This window comes from Sceloporus occidentalis, unplaced genomic scaffold (assembly GCF_023333645.1).
Source record: "Sceloporus occidentalis isolate IW3139 unplaced genomic scaffold, rSceOcc1.0.p SCAF_3, whole genome shotgun sequence".
NCBI lineage: Eukaryota > Metazoa > Chordata > Lepidosauria > Squamata > Phrynosomatidae > Sceloporus > Sceloporus occidentalis.
Genome location: NW_028316983.1, coordinates 34143255 through 34165641, shown reverse-complemented (window position 1 = coordinate 34165641; position 22387 = coordinate 34143255). Strand labels below are relative to the sequence as shown.

General features: G+C 40.8%; 1 protein-coding gene across 1 annotated transcript in view; it reads left to right on the top strand.

The window, feature by feature from the left end:
- Positions 1 to 22065, top strand: part of SACK1D (scaffolding CK1 anchoring protein D) — a 31775-nt gene extending 9710 nt beyond the window's left edge. The window contains exons 2-4 of the mRNA XM_089518525.1: positions 14549 to 14716; positions 16677 to 16801; positions 19733 to 22065. Coding sequence (XP_089374651.1) covers positions 14549 to 14716; positions 16677 to 16801; positions 19733 to 20741 — 1302 coding nt within the window. The 3' untranslated portion in view covers positions 20742 to 22065. The remainder of the gene's footprint in view (positions 1 to 14548; positions 14717 to 16676; positions 16802 to 19732) is intronic.
- Positions 22066 to 22387: the final 322 nt, after the last annotated feature.

Below are 22387 nucleotides of genomic sequence, written 5' to 3'. Positions count from 1 at the left end.
AGCACTGACCTAACATTTTGTTGCTTGTTCCTCTTGTGTCTCGTTTAACTGTGAAATGATCATATGCTGAACACCAGAACTACAGTTGTTGTAAAAGACAGTTTATTTATTTTGGATCCTTTTAAAAAATGAATTATTTTAGAAAAGCTACCACAGTTGATGGCTCCATGCCTAATTTACAATACCTTCTGGTGACTGTTTTAAACCAGCTTTCTTTAACTGATTAGCTGGGAATTGTGGATCTTGCATTGTTGCATATCTTGTCAGAGGAAAATGACTCCTACAGTGGTGATACAGCATCAGATAAAAGAAATGTAACCAGTGACTGAGGTTCTTGAAATGCCAGGCAAGATAAAGCATTAAATGGAACTGTTGTGATGCACACAAGGAGATACACTGGCAATTAGTATTTTAATTTGAATTGGGTAGTGTATTTTAATTTGTTGGCCATACTGAAAATGCCTATGCTGAAGAAAGTAGATGAACTAAATAAAGTACAACATATGGAAATAATTGTAGTAAAATCTGACTTTCTCGCAGCTTGAAAAGTTGTATTTTATTGAGCACAAACAACTCTTTCCAATGGCTCAAGTAGGAAGGAGCAAAGGCTTTTAATCTCAGTGTTAATCAGCTGTTGTTGTTATTATCAACTTTATTTACATATCACCATTTTCTCAAGGCAGCTTACACACTTAAAAAATTACAATTCAAAACACATAAAAATAAACATTAAAACCAAATTATACTATTAATCATATTAAAAACACACTAAAAAATTAAAATTTGAAAATAATACAGCACTTACAGTCCTTTTGTTAAAAGCCTTCAGTTCTAAAAGCGTTTCTGAATAATAATCATAAAAATGTATTTACTTGCCATGGGAAGGACAGCAAGGAAAGAGAGCTATTTATATTAGAAAACTCATCTGTGCAGAGCTGTCTATTATCACCTGACTTTTGTTTGTTTTATTATTAGTGTTTAAGCAATTTTCTTTGCCTGTACTCTCAGCTTTTTCACCCTCTCTGGCCCTCCTGTTTCTATCCCAGTCTGTATCTATCTCTTTCTCCTTTACTTTAGAAGGTACGGTTGATCCTAATCATGTTTTAAATTATTTCTTTGAAGGACTCAATTACATCAATATAAATCAAGTTTAAATCACTAATGAAGAACATTTTATTTAATCATCATTTCAACGGATAAACATAACTGTTCAATATAATCCGAAAACCTATTCAGAGGCATAGGCTTTATTACTAAACAATTATTCTGAATTATTTTTAGATTAATTTTCAGTTCCTCAAAAAATGGGATCCCTTGCATTTATAGTTAGAATCCTCCTTGCTGACATCTGCTGCATGCTCCAAATTCTGTATTTAACTGTTGTCTTTGCATTTAGAGAACCAGATGGAAAAGGAGCGAGAGAGAACATAGTTCATATGCCTCACCCATGGAATAGCACTGATATTATCTCCCATCTCAATAAACTGCTGTTAACATAGTTATACAGTTTAAGTAGAAGTCATAGATCATGCCTTTGATCTAGTGATCTTTTATTTAAAAAATTGCTCTAAAAAACTTACCTACTATGAGGCAGGCCACCAACCAAAGGGTTTGAGGGGATGCAGCAAATTAGGGCCCTGAGACAGTGGCATTTCTGTCCCAGCCAGCCGCCAAGACCAGCCACGAGTCCAGCCAAGTCACAGGAGAAGGTGGGGTGCAGGTGCATGCATGTTGGCCCCTCGTGTGAGCCAGCCAAGGCACTGGGTGGGGCGGACAGGCACACATGTATGCTCGCCCCTCTTCTCTGCTGTCTTGTCTCCCTTGGCCAAGAGAACCAGGGCAGCAGAGAAGGGGCGAGTGCCAACAGCAGCACCCCCTCACATACATAATTGAAGACGGGCCAACTGAGTGTCACCCCCCTCTTAGGTGGTGCACAGTGTGGTTTGTATCCTGTAGTGATGCTACTGTGCTAGGAAATGACCTGGTTGCAGAGCATGTTGAGACAAGCAGCTGAAGATACTCTTGAGGTTCTGCTGCTAGAACATGTTTCAACATGCCTCACAACTGGAAAAGCACTGCATTAATTTCCCCATCCCCCAGTGTGCATGTGCCTCAGAAATCGTTCGGTTAAGGCTCGAAACATAGGTTTTGGGCAACATATTTGGTCATCAATGGCTGTAAATGTTATTTCCAAAAGTCATGAGATGGTAAGTCAGATTTATAGTCTTGTGGACTATGACTCTGGAGATCAGAGTTCTATTTCCCGTTCATCCATGGAAACCCACTGGGTGACCTTGGGCAAGTCATACACACTCACCCCCAGAAAACCCTGTTACAGGGTCGTCAGAAGTCGGAAAAGACTTGAAAGCACACAGCAATAAAAATATTGAACAGGATTCTAGCCCTGATGTGTTCAGTAAAAAAATAATTGATTTTTATCAGCCTTTGGATGAAGTTGTTTCATCATTCAGCTGCTCATCTGTGTTAGGATGTCCTTCTCACTTCCCAGCTACTATTTGTTTTCATAGAATCTTAGAGTTGAAAGGGCCCATAAGACCTTGTAGCTCAACCCTTCTAGCTTGTCTGACATGACTGGTTTCTCTGAAACCCATTATGACTTTTTGTGATTATGGAATTGCCATCTAGAGTCTGTGAACATCTAGATGGCAATTCCATAATCACAAAAAGTCAACATGGGTTTCAGAGAAACAAGTCATGCCAGACAAATGTGATCTGTTTCTTTGATAAAATTACCAGCTTGGTAGATGAAGGGAATGCTATGGATATAGTATATCTCGATTTCAGTAAGGCCTTTGACAAAGTTTCCCATGACATTCTTGCAAACAAGCTTGTAAAATGTGGACTAGGACAAGATAACTGTTACATGGATTTGTAATTGGTTGACTGGCAGAACCCAAAGGGTGCTCAACAATGGCTCCTTTTCATCCTGGAGAGAAGTGACCAGTGGGGTCCCACAGGGCTCTGTCCTGGGCCCAGTGCTATTCAACATCTTTATCAATGACCTGGATGACAGAATTGGGAGCATACTTATCAAATTTGCAGATGACACCAAATTAGGAGGAATAGCTAATACTCCAGAGGACAGGATCAAAATTGAAAATGACCTGAATAGACTAGAAAGCTGGGCCAAAGCTAACAAAATGAAATTCAACAGGGAGAAATGTAAGGTACTGCACTTAGGGCAGAAAAATAAAATGCACAGATATAGGATGGGGGACACTTGGCTGAACGAGACTACATGTGAAAGAGATCTTGGAGTCCAAGTAGACCACAAGTTGAACATGAGTCAACAGTGTGATGCGGCAGCTAACAAGGTCAATGCAATTTTAGACTGCATCAAAAGTATATATCTAGATCAAGAGAAGTAATAGTGCCACTATATTCTGCTTTAGTCAGGCCCCACTTGAAATATTATGTCCAGTTCTGGGCACCACAATTCGAAAAGGGAATTGAGAAACTGGAGCGTGTCCAAGGAGGGTGACTAAAATGGTGAAGGGTCTAGAAACCATGTCCTATGAGGAACAACTTAGGGAGCTGGGGATGTTTAGCCTGGAGAAGAGAAGTTTAAGAGGTAATATGATAGCCCTGTTTAAGTATTTGAAGTGATGTCATATTGAGGGAGGGAGCAAGCTTGTTTTCTGCTCTAGAGAACAGGACCTGGAACAATGGATGCAAGCTACAGGAAAAGAGATTCCACCTCAACATTAGGAAGAACCTCCTGACAGTAAGGGCAGTTCACAGTGGAACACACTCCATCAGAGTGTTGTGCAGTCTCCTTTGGAGGTCTTTAAGCAGAGGCTGGATGGCCATTTGTTGGGGATGCTTTGATTGAGATTTCCTGAATGGCAGGGGGTTGGACTAGATGGCCCTTGTGGTCTCCTCTAAGTCTACGATTCTATGAACCCCCTGTATGCAGGAACACACAACAAAAGCACCCTGAAAGATTACCATCAGCTTTTGTTTAAAGATTTCCAGAGACGGAGAGTCCACCATGCTCTGAAGCAATCCATTCTACTGTCAAACAAGAGCTTTCTAGTGTTTAGGTGGAATCTCTTCTTGTTATTTGAATCCATTTATTCATGTTCTAGTCTCTGGAACAGCAAAAAAGAAGCTTGCTTCATCTTCTACATGACATCCTTTCAGAAATTTAAAGATGGATATCATATATCACCTCTGAGTCTTCCCCAAGCTAAACATCCCCAGCTCCCTTAGTCATTCTTCATAAAGTTTGTCATCAAAGTCTTATGTGATCTCTGTTAAGATATATCTTCGGTGTCAGTACATTTTGTATTTTTTTCCACCACATCTCATCTATCCTAGCATGTGTATAAATGTCTGCCAAATTAGGTAACACCCCATACTTTTCATGAAATGAATTGCAGTCCCCAAAAGCTTGTTAGTTGTGAAAGGCAAAAACACTATATAAGCAAATATTTTTGTCAAAACTGGAAAAACTGATTATCCATTTAATTCATTTGTACTTGATCCCCATAATGCAGAGTTAAGTTTGTGGAGTCTTCTGTTACAAGATCTGGTGATGGATACTATACTAGATGCATTTTAAAGGGAGATAGGTCTGATGTTAACTCTTGATCAAATGAAATTATTGTTTCTAGCCAGTTAGTCACACTCTGCTCCATCCCCTCATAGCATCCCAAAGTTGGTACTTTGTTTCCACTTGAACACACATCTGTCTATACCTACTTTCTCTCCAGATTTCTCCTCTCCAAGATTTTCTTACAAATCCTTAGGATCATCAAGCATGTTAATTATCTCTTCCTTTTATGTGGATGGTGCCTTCTCTGTTTATGTATGTGAGTGAACACAGTAATTTTGTTGTGGAACCCACTTGCTAGTGCAGCTCTCTCCAACTCTGTGATGGACTAAAATTCCCAGCCATCCCCATTGGCCATGCTGCCTGGGGATGATGTGAGTTTTAGACCAATACATCTGGACAGCACTGGGTTGGGAAATGCTAAGTCTGGGAGAGCAGGTCACCAATAGAATTGTTCCAGTTATGTTAATGGATGCAGGCCACACTCAAACTGGAAAAATGCTTAAAAAAACTTTATTGCAAGTTCTTCTCCACCATAGTGTTGGAAATGAACTCTCCATAAAATGGAAGAAAAAGGGAAGAAGCCATGATAGCATGGATGAAACAATAGTTTCTGTAGCCTGTGTATGAAGGCTTCCTGGTGGTCTTGTGCACATAAGCCTTCCGATAGGGCTGTAACTCTATAGTAGTCTCTGTTTAACATCATCTCAATGAAAAGGTGTAGATTAGAAGGCCATGGAAGGTTTTGTTTTGTTTTACCTGCTGTTTAGTTTTTATTTTGAGGTTATTCACAGTCCAACCAGAAGGAAGGATGTAAGTTATCAAATAAAACATAATTAAAAGACTGAGTGATATGTCACTCATTAAATAGCAATGGATTTTTTTCTCCTTCTCAGTGACAGGTGAGTCAACATTTGCACTTTTGATTTAGCCTTGGGACTGTTATTCAGTGGTATTACCAGCAGAAACGCCCCAAAGCCACAAATTTCATCTGGGTTGTGAGGTTCAGTCCTCACTAATTCTAGTGTCAACAGGAAGCAGAGATGAAATGCAGGTTATGCCTCAAGCAAGAGGACAGGGTCTTGGTACTTTGTAAACATAAGTCCACATTTAGGTAGGTGCAATTGTTCCCCTCCCAACATTACAAAGCAACACTGTGCAACTGGTTCACTCATACCACCACTTCTCTGTTGTTTAGGACCTTACTGATCAATCACTACAGTACCCTCATGAACCACAGGTTGAGAACCACCACTGTATAAGAACGTACTATATAGAGCTAGCCTTGTTGCAAAGTCCATATGGATGTCATTCATTTACATTACTTTATGGCAGCTTCAAATCAGATTGTCACATTTCCTTCCACACTGGGCTTGGGAGGAGGAAGATGCATAAGTAACTGCTTGAGTGATTCTGCACAATTTAACTGGTCCTCTAATATGCTGAACTGGTGTGAGAAGATACTGTAGAGTCATACCTAGGATTTGGAGGTTTAAATAGGAGTATGCTGGTTTAACCTGAACTAAAGGTTGCAACTATGAGCACCTGGATCAACCTGTTTCTATGAGAATCAAATGTTCTATGAGAATAAATTTGGATAGGATACCACACACCTAAACAATTTGGAGTGTGTGGAGCAGCATGTGTGTGTTCACTTGCCTGATGTAATACTAGACCATGACAGCTGTAACAATTGTATAGCCACTTTCTAGTACAAGAACATTGCTTCTCTCAGACTAGTACACCTGCCTTTCATGTTTTAGTAGAGTAAAGGATTGCAGTTTGATGTCAGATTAAATAGATATATATGTACATAACACCATTCTAAGTTGGTAGGAACTGGGGCCAGGTCCTGGGGGGTTTATTCCAAAATAGAGGAGGACCTGAAAGTGTCTTCCTGTTTTGGAAAAAGCCCTCAACCCATTGCTGAAAACAGCCGGGAAAGGGTGCCATAAACATGGCAGAATTGCTCTCCACACTCCCTAGAGGGCTCAGCATAGCACAGGCTTTGCCAGCTATTTCATTTATTGATTTGATTTATTTGAGTTCTCTCAACTGGATCCTGATTCTGTCTATATCCAGTACAGGATTAGAAAAACAGAGGCTTTGTAAAATATGGGTTTTTAAAAAATACCCATATTAGGGCTAGGAATCATGCAGTTGTGCAGATGATTTTGGATTGCAACTTCCAGCATTTTCTCACCATTTGCTATGTTGGCTGAGGCTGCTGGGATGTGTGCAGCCCAAGTAGAAAACAACAACAAAATTTGGGCTATAGAGCTACTAAGTTTCTGGAGTAACCATGTACTTAGTGGAGTAAATTAACTGATTTATTTGACACAATAAAGACTAGCCTAATAACTATTTCTGTATCTGTTTTATTTTTGTTCTCATCACTAGAACTTAAATAAACATATTAAAACTCTAATAACAAGTTTTGCTATTTTCTAATATTTTTGAGGTGAGTTCCAGGGTTTATCCCTTTTTATATAACTTCATGATTATCACTCATTATTTATAGGATTTTTCTCCATATGCCAAAGCCTTGAAAGCATTGTTGTTTCCTTCTCTTTTATGGGAAGAGGTTGGTCTCAAGAAATTACACTTATGGTATTTCCAATACAAGGCTGGAATAATCTCAAGCAGGTTTAGATGTTTCCTTCCAGCACCTAGAATATCTGAAATTCCTATGCAGAGTTAGTGCCAAGCCTGATCCATTTTTGAGTCCTGACTTCAATGCTTATGAAGTGCTTAGAAAATATGAGAGAAGTCACGTGTAGCTTGCAGACTCAATTCAAGTATTTGAAACTCTTTAGGTCCATCTAAGAAACAGTGCTGGGCTTCCCAGCAACATCTGCACCAAGCCAATACTTGGCCCAAGCCCTACCTAGGAGGAAGGGAGTGGAAAAGATGTTGAAAGAGAGCTGATTCTTCTGTAGTATTGCTGCAGATACTGAAATGAATTTCATTGCAAAAGACCTAGAAGGTGTAAACTGCAGAAACAAATAAAATCCTCAGGAGTATCATCATTATTGTTGATGATAATAATTTGCATCTCACATTTCTCCTGATAATGAGATTCAAACAACCCATTTTTAAAAAAATACAAATTAAAAACAATGCAAAACTTTAGAAGTGTATGTGTGTGTGTTTAAATGCAATTAAACAATTAATGGAATTAACGTATTAAACCTTAAAAATATTAAAATACATCAAAAGACTGTATACCAAGCTCAAAAATAGAACCACACAGCAGAGATTATCAGATGGGCGGGGGGGGGGGGGAACTGGGAGTAAAAGGCATACTTCCAGCATAATCGCGCAATTGCGCTGAAGATTTTCCGATGCATCGTGTTCATCCAGGACTTATCCCGTGAAGATACAGGAATGCTCCTGCAACTAAACTGGGACTTCCTCATGAATGGTTTGTTGCTGGATCATTTTTGGATCTTACTGGGATAAATCCTGGATGAGCGCTACGTTGTCTGAAAATCTTCAGCGTGATCGTGCGACTATGCCAGGAGTATGGCTTTTACTCCTGGCTCCCCCCCCCCCCCCCCCCCCCGTTTGATAAACTCCAGCATTAAAAGCCCAACCCTCATTAGCTTGTAAAAGCTTGATGGCATTGAAATGTTTTGACCTGCTATTGGAATGAGAGCAAGGACTCTCCATCCTGGCCTCTCCGTGGAGGGCATTTCAAATTCTGGTAAAGGGCGGAACAAGTGTAAGATCATTGTATACCTTCCTGATTAGAAAAATAGATACTTATACAGGATCTGGTGAAAATGTAGCGGAGAACCTTGTTTACCAGAATTAGAACTGGAACGGCCAATTCCTGTTGTTTCTGCTTAACACTTCAGTGCGTTGCAGGATATGCGTGACATTCCTGTGTATGTGTACAGTTATGAGCAATATCTGAAGGCTCTGTCTGGAATCTCCATCTTTGGCAGTGTGAAGTGTGGTGAGCTAGGAATGCCAGCTTTTTCTGTTGAGGAATTTGAAATATTTGCTTGATGCCAAGGCTGTCTTGTCTGTGCAAGTCTAAGACCTTTCACATTTTCCTCCCAAAACCTCATCTGTTTTATTAAATGATACGTTTGCTCACTTGCTGCTTTTGTTGCATTGTGTTGTATTATGTAGCACTGTGTTTTGTTGTATTGTGTCAAGTGCTTTTTACTTGCAAAGTATCATGTACATTGTTTTTTGTGGGTTTTTCAGGCTATGTTGCCATGTTGTAGCAGAGTTTCTTCCTGACGTTTCGCCAGCAACTGTGGCTGGAATCTTCAGAGAATGCTTCGCTGACTTATAGACCCAATACACCCAATTTTTCCAAGCAAAGCATTCTCTGAAGATGCCAGCCACAGTTGCTGGCGAAACGTCAGGAGGAAACTCTGCTAGAACATGGCCACATAGCCCGAAAAACCCACAAAAAAACTATGGATGCCAGCCATGAAAGCCTTCAACTTCACATTGTCATGTACATTGATAGTGCTATATAAATAACAACAACAACAATAATATTTCTGTTTTTAAAAATTGGTCATGTGCTTCATTCTTTGTCAACTATTCTGGGAATCCCTTGGGACTTAAGAGTAAGTTAGGAAGCATTTTAAATCAGGTGGCAATCATGCAACACTGTAGATGTTGCTGAACTCTGTGACTCATCATTGGTTATGCTGGGACTTGCAGTCCAACAAGATCTGGAAGGTCATATCCCACCTTCTCCTAAATACGTGTTGTACAGTTACAGTAATGGCAGTTTCTCATTAAAAAGTGTGTGTAGAAACATGCACATACACATGCACACACAAAGCTGAAGACTATTTCAGATTCTTTAAAAAATATTAATATTCTTAATATATACAATACATATTTATTATTATATATGAATATATTCCTACATTCTATTACATTTTAACAAGTTATTTTATATTTTCCCTCAGTGTCCCCCTTTCCCGGAGCCATTTCCATCTTTATATTCCATCCAGAATTTCAGTTCATCTTGTGGAGGTAATCTTCCATCTTCTTTTCTCAATGTTTTCTCAATAAATTCTTCCCAAATCCCCTCAAAATCGTTTCTTTTCCATAGTCCTTTTTTTACTTTCAATTTACATCTCAATTTATCATTAATTGCTAATTTCCATACCTCTTTATACCAATCCTCCACTTTTACATTTATTTTTGTTTTCCAACACCTTGCTATAATTAATCTCGCTGCTGTAATCAAACTTGTTACCAAATCTTTTTCTTCTTTTTTTCCATTTCTCTAAGGCGGGTTACAGACTGCCCAGAAGGGACAGTCTCCTGCCGCAGCCATTTGCAGTGTCCGGGAGCCACAGCGTCCAAACCGCGTGGCTCCCGGACGCTGCAAAGGAAGGAGCGTGAAAATCGCGCTCCTTCCTGGGCCCCGGAAGAGACGCCACGAGGTGCTAGTCGCGCACTCGCGGCGTCACTTCCGGGGCGCGATGTGCGGATGCAGAGCGTCTGCTACGTCAAAATGGCGGCGGCTGTGTGGAACAGCCGCCACCATTTGTTACGGACTCAGTCCGTAATAGGAGTAGTGGCGTCTAGAAGAGACACCCCTTTTTCAAACTGGGACGTCCTGAGGACGTCCGAAATGGCAGTCTGTAACCCACCCAAGTTATATAATGATAACAAAACTATACTCGGTCTTCTATCTATTTTTATATTCATAACATTTTCTATTTGTAATATCACTTCTTCCCAAAAATTTTGTACATGTTTACATTGCCACCACATATGCATGTATGGCCCTACTTCTTGACAGCCTCTCCAACAATTTTTTGAATTATTCTTATCAACATTATGTAGTCTCACTGGAGTCAAACACCATTTCCAAATCAATTTATAATAATTTTCTTTTATCCGAACTGATAAAATATTTTAAATTTGTTTCCAACTTCTATCCCATTCCTTATTTATTTTACATCCTAATTCTTCTTCTCATAATCCCTTCAAAATATTTTCTTTTATTTTCCCTCCTTTATTCTCCATCAACATTTTATAGATTTTAGTAGTGATTCCTTTTATATTCTCATTTTCTTCCATTTCTCTTCCTTTCTGAATTATTTGTTCTAATTGTGTGTACATTTTCTTTTCTACATTCCTTTTCCTCCAGTTTTTAATCTATTGTTCTATTTGCATATAATGAAACCATGAAATTTTTATCCCATAAGTTTTTCTTTTATGTTTCCTTTCTTAACTCTTACATATATCCAATTTTCTATTCTGTCTATTTTCCTTTCCTTTAATTCCTTATCCTAACAATCCTCTCAAATTTTTTGGGAATTTGTTTTTCATTATTATTGGTACTAATATTGAATTTTCATTCATTAACTCTTTTTTATATTTATCCCATATTTCTAATATATTTTTCATAAGTGGGTTTCCAATTATTTTTTCTTTCCTAGTAAACTCCTTTTAAAATATTCCATATTCTCATATCTACTTCCTCTATATCTAATTCTAACCATTCTAAGTCTGTCCCATCCAACATACCTTCTATCACATATCTCAACTGATTAGCCTCATAATATCCTCTTATATTGGGAAGGCCTAACCCTCCCTCTCTTTGTGTTTTATACCAAAATTGTTTGTTTAATCTCGTTATTTTCCCTCCATTACAAAATATATTCATCAGTTGTTGCCATTTATTCAGTTCGGTTTCCGACATTTTTAATGGTATCATTCTAAATAAAAAAAATTAACTTTGGTAATATTTTCATCTTGATTGACGCTATTCTTCCAAACCAAGATAGTTGGATTTTCTTGTATTGTGCCAATTTTTTCTCCACTTCTTTCCTTAATACTACCAAATTCTTACCTTCCATTTCTTTTTTTTATATTTTATGCTAATTTTTAATCTTATCTCTAAGCTTTTTTGTTTTATAAATTCAGATTCCTTTTCTTTTTTTTCTTTTTGTATATAATCTTTATTGGTTTTTCTTTTCTTCATATGTACAGACCTTATTTTACACAAAGTAAATCTCTCTTCGTTGTAACGTTCTGATCTTCTTGTTGTTCTTTACATTTCTTTCTTCCATACAACTCATATAATACAAAAAAACCCATAATACAATTTGTTATTTTCCGCCTGTGTATAACATTATTTATCTATTTTTAATCTCTATTTCCTTATAGGTTATTCAAATACAGTGGGCCTTTGGTAAAGGCGGGGGATCCGTTCCGGACCCCCCCCCCGCCTATACCAAAATCTGCGTATGCTCAAGTCCGATTTGTCCCATTTGTCCGGCATGCACGCCGCCATTGGGACAAAAGTTCCTGCCCCCAGCCTCCCCTCCCTCGCTTCCTCCTCCCTGTCTCCCTCCCTTTCCTTCCCCTTACTTACCGTTAAAGTCTTGGCGCGCCTGCTTGGCCTCCGCCGCCACTGCTGCGGGGCAAGCCGGGTGGCGGTGGCGGAGGCCAAGTCTTGGCTTCCCCGCCGCTGCTGTGAAACGGCGCGATGGCGGTGCTGGAGGCCTCTTGGCCCCCAACAGCACCACCACCGGGCCTTTCCTGCGGTGGCGGTGAGGAGGCAGAGCCACTTCGCCGGAGGCCTTCAAGGCCTCTAGCGCCGGCATCCGGCCTCCTCCATGCCTCCGCCGCCACGGAAGGGCCGGATACCGGTGCTGGAGGCCAAGAGGGCCCCAGCACCAACACCTGCCACTTCCGCGGCGGTGAGGAGGCTGGGTGATGGAGCCGGAGGCCTTGAAGACCTCTGGCACCGCTGCCCTCCGCGCCTCCTCTTCATCGCCTCCGTGCCTTTTTTTTGGAGAGGAGGCGTGGAGGGTAGCAGCACCAGAGGCCTTCAAGGCCTCCGGCACCGTCACCCGGCCTCCTCGCTGCCGCCGCGGAAGGAGCAGGTGTCAGTGCTGGGGCCCTCTTGGCCTCCAGCACCGGTATACGGCCCTTCCGCGGCGGCAGAGGCATGGAGGAGGCCGGATGCCGGTGCTAGAGGCCTTGAAGGCCTCCGGTGCGGTGGCTCTGCCTCCTCACCCCCACCGCGGGAAAGGCCTGGTGGCGGTGCTGTTGGGGGCCAAGAGGCCTCCAGCAATACCATCGCACCCTTTCATGGCAGTGGTGAGGAAGCCAAGACTTGGCCTCCGCCAACGCCGCTGCCACCTGGCTTGCCCTGCGGCGGCGGCGGAGGCCAAGCAGGCGCGCCAAGACTTTAAAGGTAAGTAAGGGGAAGGAAAGGGAGGGAGGGAAGGGAGGAGGAAAGCGAGGGAGAAGGATGTCCCCAATGGCGGCGCGCGTGCACACGCACCGCCATTGGGGACAATTTCTCGATTTGCCATCCGTGAATGCTCAAATCCGCGGATGGCAAATCCGCGTATTAGAAGGGCTGACTGTACCTTGTCAGGGGTTCCTTTTCTTTTGTATAATTAAATATCATTTCTGATTTATTCCAATTAATCTGCAACCCTGTTAATTCGTGAAATATCTTTAAATGTTCTTTTATTTTTCTCAGACTATCCGATAAATCTGTCATAGTTAATAATGTCTCATCGGCAAATAAACTAATTTTGTGGGGTTTTTTAAAGTCCTATTCCTTCTAAACTATTATTCCTTATAACATTCGCTAACATCTCTATAACCATTGCAAATAATATTGGTGATAACGGGTATCCTTGTCTTGTACCTCTTGTCACTCTTATTTCACTTGTTATCAAATCATTTACCAGTACTCTTACTGAATTATCAGAATATATCAGACTATTTTAGATTCAAAAGCCTCCTTAGTGGCTGTTCCCCAAGAGGTTCAGTTAACCCTGCTCCCTGTTCTCTTTCCCCCAGCAAGGCAGGTCTTTGATTTTTAACCCAATGCACAAGAATGTTTGGAGAAAACATGCTGTTTTTATCTTGTAAGTTTTTAAAAAGATGTTTTACATGTATTTTTAACCCTTTCAAACTAATTGCTTCAAACTGATGGGGAGTGGAAATTTTTCCATGCAAGAAAACCCCATATCATATATGTATATCCTATGCTTATCTATAGTTGTCTGGGCTGTTGTACTGCAATCAGTCCGTTAATGAAACATAATCTTCACCTAGTTTGTACTGAATCATATTTTTCTGTACTAGGAATGAAGTTGATAAATAGTACAGAGAATATATATATAAATCTGAATATACTACAGTTATACCTAAGCCAAATAAATAAGTAAATAAAACTATTGATATAGTGGGTGCACAAGATGCTATTTCAGATATATCCACTTTCTGTTAAATATAAAGGAGGTATGACTTATTTGATCTAAATTATTACACATATTCCAATAAAATAATTGCCACAAAAAGTTTTGAATGTATTTGAGTATATTTGTTTTAAATGTTATTCAAACACATAACATTTGATTTGGTTTAATGTTCTGGGGGAAAAAGGAGCTCACCTTTTTCTATCAAACAGTCCTACTGCGCTCCTTAGAAATCTTTTGGCAGTGTTCAGAACTGATAGCTTTATGAGGAGACTATTACTGATTCTGGAGACACATGTATTCCAGAATGTAGCTACATAGCTTTATAGTTATAGATGGTGGAATATAGGAGTCTTGAAAGCAAAATGTGTAGGACAAGGCTAAAACAGTAAGGATAATGAGCATTTACTCTAGTATGTCTTGTTTGGATGGTATGCAATGTGTTACAAGTAGTGAGTGGCACAGTAAAAATAGAGATTTTCAAGGTGCTGTTTGGACTTTGCAGAAGTTGACTTTTGAGTAGAAGTTAAATGTAATGGCTCAACTGCTTGAAGAGGATTCAAATATATGAAGAACTCTGAAGACAATCCAAAAGTAAATGTTGGGTATAGCATTCATAAGGTGCAGTGAAGGGTTAGCTGCTTTATTATGGGAAGATACTTTAATGAGATAGTTCTCAAAACCGAACTTTTTTAAAAGTAAAATATCTTTGTTCAACATCTTGGAACTGATTTTTTCCCCTTCAATTTTACAGGTTATTGCTATAGTCATGGACTCCTTCACAGACCTGGACATTTTTGGTGATCTCCAAGAAGCATGTAGAAAAAGGCTGGTTCCAGTCTACATTCTTTTGGATCAGGCATTTCTTACTCATTTCATGGCAATGTGCAGAAATCTAGAATTCTGTCCTGAACAGGAAAATGTAAGTTGTGTGACATTTCAGTTTTACAGTAGGAAAATGGTTTGACCCTGGGTTAGCTGAACACATTTAATCAAGGGAGGGGAATACCTCATGCTCCAAACTGCAATGAGATGTAAAATTATATATAATTATAGAAACCTCAGTGAGAGCGAGTGTGGTGTAGTGGTTTGAATGTTGGACTGTGATTCTGGAGACAGGGATCAGATCCCTGCTTGGCCATGGAAACCCACTTTGGTTGTCATAAGTCAGAAACAACTTGAAGGCACATAGTAACATCAATAGAAACTTCTGTACCTTATGGCATGAAGTGATTTCCCCTCCCTTGACTATTTGGTGCCACACTAATACTACTCTTGCTAAGTAGATTTTTCTTTATTTATTCTCTCCTTTGGTAAGGCCATTTCCCTCTGCTGACAGGCTGCATTTAAGTTTTTAAAAATCCCTGTCTTTAGCATTCCCAGAGTTACTAACTGCACCATTTAAAAGTTGCATTTTAATAGCATTAACATCTTTAAGAGGAATTGGTAAACAGTCCCTAAATGTGCAGTGACCCTGAAGGGCAATTTCGCTTTTGGAGTCTTCACCAAGGAGAGTATAATGGGATGACTACTGCTGTGGAAAGTAAATCAGAAGTCAGGCTATGCAAGAAACTCCCAGCTTTGGGGAAGATAGGGCCCTAGGTATTCTGTGCATGAAGATTTTAAGTTTCCTTTCATATTTAACCTGGTGAATAATTTCTCCATCTCATATCCCCCATGCCAACATGAAGCAAATATCCCTTGGAGGTCTTTATTCCTTTTAGAAAGCTACTAGTGTTTGTAGCATGTGAAGGTGGGTTGGGTCTCGCTGGCATTTTTCTCTGTGTCCACCACCAGGGGACTAGTTCTGATCATAGGGGAGAAAAATACTTCACCACCATCCATATCTTCTGAATTATATTTCTGCAGCACATAACCAGACTTGAGTGGGTTAGGCACAGGGTGTATTCCCTTGACTAAGAGGCTTGGTGACAAAAATAAGTAATTAAAAATATGATAGAAGGGAACAAACAATTCAGTCAACAGGTTCATCAAAGTTTTTCAATCACCTGGCCAATGTATTATTTTGAACATATTAAGTTCTGGGACAAGGCAATGTAAGGAGATTTTGCTACCTGTCTGTATATTTGAGAAGGACTGCTACTTTGACATATTATGCTGTGATAAGCCTTTCAGTAATAACCATACCTGATGATGTGAGGAGACTTAATGGTACCAAAATATTTATCTTCCTATGCATCCTATTTATTTTCTATCCATCACATTGCTAATTCACATGTAGCTGCCAATGCTGTTTGAATTAACAGTGCAAACCTAATCCCATGAAGATTTGTTGTACAGACCAGCCTCTTCCCCCAATCTGTTGCTCTCAATATGTGTTGGATCACAGTTCCTAGAATTCTCCAACAGCATTGTTATTGCAATGCTTGCTGGGAATATGGGAATAATGGTCTCTTTTGGATTTTTTTAAAAATGATCTCTAAATAGTCTGCCATGCTGAACATAGCTTTAAAAAGTCTGCCAGGATGAACATAGCAAAATTGTTCCAGAGGGTCCAAAATCATGGTGAAATTACCTTTCATGGTCCTTAGGAGGCATGGTGCAGCTAGGGCTCTGCAGGGTTCAATGGGGGACCCCCCAGCCCCTTCTGTTGCCCTAAGGCCACAAAAAGTGTTGTCTGTAGAACAGGGGTGGGAATCATGCAACATTCCAGAGGTTGTTGGACTGTAACTCCCAGCATTCCTCACTCTGCTGGGACTTACAGTCCAACAGTCTTTGTAGGGTTATCCACCCTGAATAGAGAAGGAAGGGCTATGAGAATGATAGATGAGTGCATATGTGAGTTTATTCTGATGAATATGATTGGTTGAAGATATTGCCTTGATAGATTTGTTTAAAATACAATTCTTTTTTGGAAACAGCTGATGAGAGTCCGAACAATTACAGGCAACACTTATTATGCAAGATCAGGAGCCAAGATAATAGGGAGTGTTCATGAGAAGTTCATGTTGGTTGATGGTGTAAGAGTAACTACAGGCTCCTACAGGTATGTAACCTTTGATGCCTTTTATATTAATAACAAATACCCAAAACACTAGTGTGGTACCATGTGAGGCCTACCATGGCCTAAAGTCAATTTGCCATCTCCACTGTTTGAAGCATTTGTGTAAGCATACATAACTCTCCCTCAGGGACCAATTAAAACATATGTTTTATGAAATCTGAGGAGCCCTGTTTCAAAAAAAATTGTCATATTTGTCTTGAAAGAGAAGGAGAAGACTGATAAGTGTCCTCTGCAGAACTGCATGTCCTGGCTGCCCTCAACTAGTTTGCTTTCTCCAGTGTGGTTGTGGAGACAAATGTTGACATATGTTTTAATTGCTCATCCAGCTGTCTTCTAATTGTTGGATGGGGTGAGTTTCCTGTTGTCCTTAGCAAAATGTTTTCTTCCCTTAGTACCCTTGAGGTTCTTTTTGTTCCCTTGGTTTCAGGCTTATGATATGTAGCTACTTTTGCACATTTCAGTATGGCATATAAATATAGTGCGCCTTTGGCTTAGGCGGGGGATCCGTTCCAGACCCCTGCACATAAGGCAAATAGCACATATGCTCAAGCCCCATTGAAAATAATGGGGCTCATGCATGATGCACGCGCACCATTGCAACCCTGTCTCATGGCTTTCAGCATAAACTGAAAGCCGCGTAAAAGGCCGCACTGTACAGTGCGCCCACATCATACGCGGACACACCATATGCTGAAAGCTGCAGGGGCGCAAGGGGCAGCATGTCCCATTAAGACTAATGGGGTACGCGCCACCGTGCCATGCACAAGCCCCATTATTTTCAATGGCGCTCGAGCATACTTTTTTTTACGCGGGGGGTCCGGAACAGATCCCCCATGTAAAAAAAGGGCGTACTGTACATTAATTTTTTGAGCCAGTGTGGTGTAGTGGTTTGAGTATTGGGCTACAACTCTGGAAATCGACTTCCTGCTCAGCCATGAAACTCACTGGGTGACCTTGGGCAAGTCACATTCTCTCAGCCTCAGGGGAAGGCAATGGCAAACATCCTCTGAACAAATCTTGCCAGGAAGATCCAGTAATAGGGTCACCGTAAGTTGGAAACAACTTGAAGGCACACAACAACAAAGTGGCATGTATGCTTTTACACTCTTATCCCTTTCCTGGAATCTCAGAGAGATTCTATGTGCAGTAAGGCATGTAAAAGTCTTACCACCAGCACTGGTTCTCATCATCCTGCTGTGTTTCTTGTTTTTGCTTGTTCTTCTTCGTGGCCTCTGTGCCTCACAGATTAGGGGGCAAAACCCTAATGTGTGAGGGCACAGATGACCACTCAAAGAACCACAGTTACAGGTAAGCAACCCGTCCTTTCTTTTTCCTGCTGCCACACTCTGTTGGCTCCACAACAAAAAGTCAGTAGCAAATCTGGGCCACATCTAGAGAGAACGTTTTGCACTAAGAGGCATGCAGCTGTCTCCAACTGTAGTGTGATTGTTTTCTGTTCTAGAAGGGGGTTTGGACCCATAGATCAGGATTTGGCGTATAGCATGTTTCACCTCAAGAAATTTCATAAGAAATCAACACTCCACCACAGGCATTGGAAAAATGTGGCCCATGTGCTGTTTTCCTTTTTTTTACTCCTCATCCCAACCAGTTATTTCCAGCTTTTACTTTTTTACATTATTGCTTATTTTCAGGGCTATTATGGCTTGTAGAGTCATGGAATGGAAAAAATGCAGTTCTGCAGAGGACACTTACCAGTCTTTTTCTTCTCCTTCAAGACATACATCTTGACTATTTTTTGAAACCTAGTTCCTCAGAGGGAGGCATGTATGCTCATACAAATGTTTCAAACAGTGAACATATTGCCCCCTAAAACCTCCAGAGTTTCCACACCTGTACTGTTTAAATTAAAGAAATGACAAATTCAAATGAGAGCTAAACTTTTTTTTATGTTAAACACTCTCAAGCCTCTGTAAACTGTTCCAGCAAGTACCTGTTCTAGATTTGAGGCTCCTTATGCAAAGTATTCCTTTGTGGGTCCCCTCTTCTGTTGCTGGGCTCTGGTGGGCTTGCCTGGTAGCAGTGGCAGCCAGTGCTAGTATTTGAACAGTGCCAGGTGGTTACACCCAATACCTCTTAATTCGCACAACAGACCCTATGTACAATTGCTCCAGGGTGTTGTGGAAAATTGTAAAAGCAGCTAGACTCAGCCAATAAGTAATTATATCTTCTGAAATTTCATAAGACAGGTGTGTGTATTTAAAATAAAACCCTTCTAATTGTTGCTACATTCTGATTCCTGACTTTAGTACAGTACTTCTAAACATGGAAGAGACAGAATAATAGCTTAAGGGGATCTCCCCCCCTCCCCCCCAGATTTCTCTTTGTTGATGGGCTCATTAGATCTCCTGAGTGAGTTATTTTCTCTGCTCACTTTGTTGTTGTGTACCTTCAAATCATTTCTGACTTGTGACAACTCTTAAGGTGAACCTATCACAGGGCTATCTTGGCAGAATTTGTTCAGAGGGGGTTTGCTCTTGCCTTCTTCTGAGGCTGAGAGAATGTAACTACCCAGAATTACCCAGTGATTTTCCATGGCTGAGCAAGGATCTGAAGCTTGGTCTCCGGTATTCTAATCCAACACTCAGACCACAACACCATGCTGGCTTGTTCTCTGATAAATATGAGTGATTTTTTATGGAAGTGGTTTCTGGATGTTGTCTATGATTCTTATAATCTCAGACCACTGGCCATAATGGCAAGGACTTCTTTGCCAGTATGGCCAGTGGAGGACTCAAGTTTAGGGACCACTTTTTAACAAGGTAAAGCAATATACAAATACTTAGAAAACCATTCTTTAAAAGCTTGGGTTGTTTGATAATGAACATATTCTGATTAGAGTGCATGGCATAATACTCCCCCCCCCTTTTTTTTTATCTTCCACCCCCTCTGCAGTTTCACATGGACTGATGGGAAGTTAAATAGCAGTAACTTGTTGCTACTCTCAGGTCAAGTGGTTGAACATTTTGACTTGGAGTTCCGGATCCTTTATGCACAATCAAAGCCTATTGACTCAAAGCTACCATCCAGCTGCAGGAACAGTGGTGCCCACGAACATATAGCTAACAAAACGACACCTTGCAAAGACTTCACTGTGGGTAACCTTCTGAGAGCTGAGTTTGCCAGGCTTTCAAGCAGTCCTCAAAAGCTTGAGCGAGAGCTGCTACTAGCTAAAGAGCTCCAAGGGTTAACTCAAAGGGGTAATGCTAAATGCCCACACCTTAGTAGCAAGGAAGACCTACACGATGCTCCTGAAGCCTTAGCAAAGCCTAAAGAGACAGTCAGTCTGTCAACTCAGACTGAACCATTGGAAGAGAAGCCCATGACAGCACTCTTTAGCTGTGCCACACAAACCAGTATTTCAGTGGCAACTGCGACCACACAGACAACAACTCGCTCCAGAATGGCGGGCACACAGACAACTGTTCTGTTCAAGACTGCCACAACACAAACAGATCAGAAGCCAGCTGTGGAAGTGGCTGCGGATCAGACTGTACCTGAGCAGAGACCTCCTGATCAGAGAGTGCCTTCTAAAGAAGGATCTCCTGTTTCTAGGAAGTCCACATCAACTTCTTCTAGTGGGTGGTCAGTTTCTTCCCTGTCTTCTCAGTGCTCTCGGGCAAGTTCTGCTGGTTCACTGTCATCCCTTAGATCCATGGACTACTCTGTCAACCATCGGGGAGACTATTTCCGCAAACAAAACAAGGAGAGGGAGTTCCACTATTCTGTCATCCGATGCAAACTTAACCACATGGTTTCCATGCTCTCCAGGAAGGGGAACATTGCTGACAACTACATAGCTTGCCATCCCATGAGGTGCAACTTAAAACCTAGGCACCAAAACAGCACGAGCTTAATAAACCTCCGGGATTTTGCACTGTATACATCAAATGACTGTTTCTGAGAAGTAGAGGAATGGAAGACCTGGTGCACATAAAGTAGCTGCTATATTAGAGTCGCTAGAATGAAAACTGGAGAGGGCTCTTGCACCTATAACAGTTGTGTAAAAGAAGGAATTTCAGCAGGTGTCATGTCACACAACCAGGTAAAAAGGAACACCTGCTAAAATACCCTCTTCTTTTCACTCTGGCAACCATGTGCTACGTGGATTCTGCTTTTTTTTTAATGATGCTTGCTCACCACCAAACCCACATTTTTTTGTTTTGCTACAAAGCAAGAGGAGGGAACTTCTAATCTATGGACTTAATCTGGCATGTGAAGGGTCTGGATCCCCTGCCTTCAGGACCTCTGAGGGATACCCCTCTCGTGAAGCCCTACCCCCCTCTGAAATTTCCCTGCTTTCTTCTTCTCACTATTGGAAATGAGCAGGGTGTAGCACTGGGATTATTCCCCACTAGGCTCATCTTCCCCATTTGGAAGACAAGTCAGGTGGGGAGAAAGGTTCTCAGGGTTTGCTATGGTACAGAGAAAACAGTCATTATGCAAGCTGAGCCAGTATGGCTTGTGGTATGATGACAGCCATGATAGGAAAATTCCCTTATAATTTTTCTCAGGCCCTGTGCAGACCTGCACTTTGGGCCAGCCTGGGGGCAGAGTTGGGGCGTAGCGTCTACAAGACATATGCCCCAGCTCCACTCCCAGGGTGCCGTAATGCTGTATGCTGCACCGCATGTGTACAGTGTCACAGTGTTCCTCCAGTGCTGTGTCCTCACGACACAGCGCCAAAGGAGTGCCATAAAGCCGCGGCTATCACGCCTTTCCAGGGCACAAAAAAGGATCTGCTTTTGGGGTGTAAAAGATGTGGTTCCATGCTTGACCCTTCAGGGCTGTCTGTACAGTCCCTCAGTTGCATATTTTCTGTGTGTATCATTTGTTTAATGTGTTTTTGAATTTTTGGTAGCTTATGGATTTTATTTTCTGGTGTACATTTCTTTATTTGACTTTTTCCCTCCTCTCTAAGTGGTACAGCAATCTTTTCCAATCCATGAAGCCCATGAGATTTTTAATCCCCCAAAGTGCCTGCCAATATTGGTTTGTTTTTGTTGGTTTTTTTGCCCATGAAAATACATTTTAACTAATAGTGGTATGGGTTAATGAACAGTGTATGCAACTCTATCCAGTTCCTCATTGCTTTTTTTTTTCAGTGACAAAGGCATATCTTAACATTAAAAGATGGGGCAATTTCCCCATCTGAGTCTAGCTGTTCTTACTGTCTCTTTGTCACAGTTATGTATGTTGATGAATTTAACTTTGAAAATAAAGCATTGTCCAAAAGAAATGACTCTGGGAAAGTTGTACTCTGGAATTCATATCTTTTTTTCTAGTTATCATAACTGAACACAAGTAAGTAAGAGAGTGTGTGTCTAAATAAGTGACACCATTATTTCTTAAATAATTTTCTCAACAGCCCTTTAAAGTAGGTCAGCTCAATTCCCCTTTTACAAGGGGAGATCTATGATAGATTTTATAGAACCTCAAAAATGTAGCTTCAACATCAACACTGAAAATAATGGCGAATTTCAGAAAGCAAATTTGAGTGTGGTTTAGTTTAATATTACAGCTGTAATTCATACTTGGGTATAAGTAATA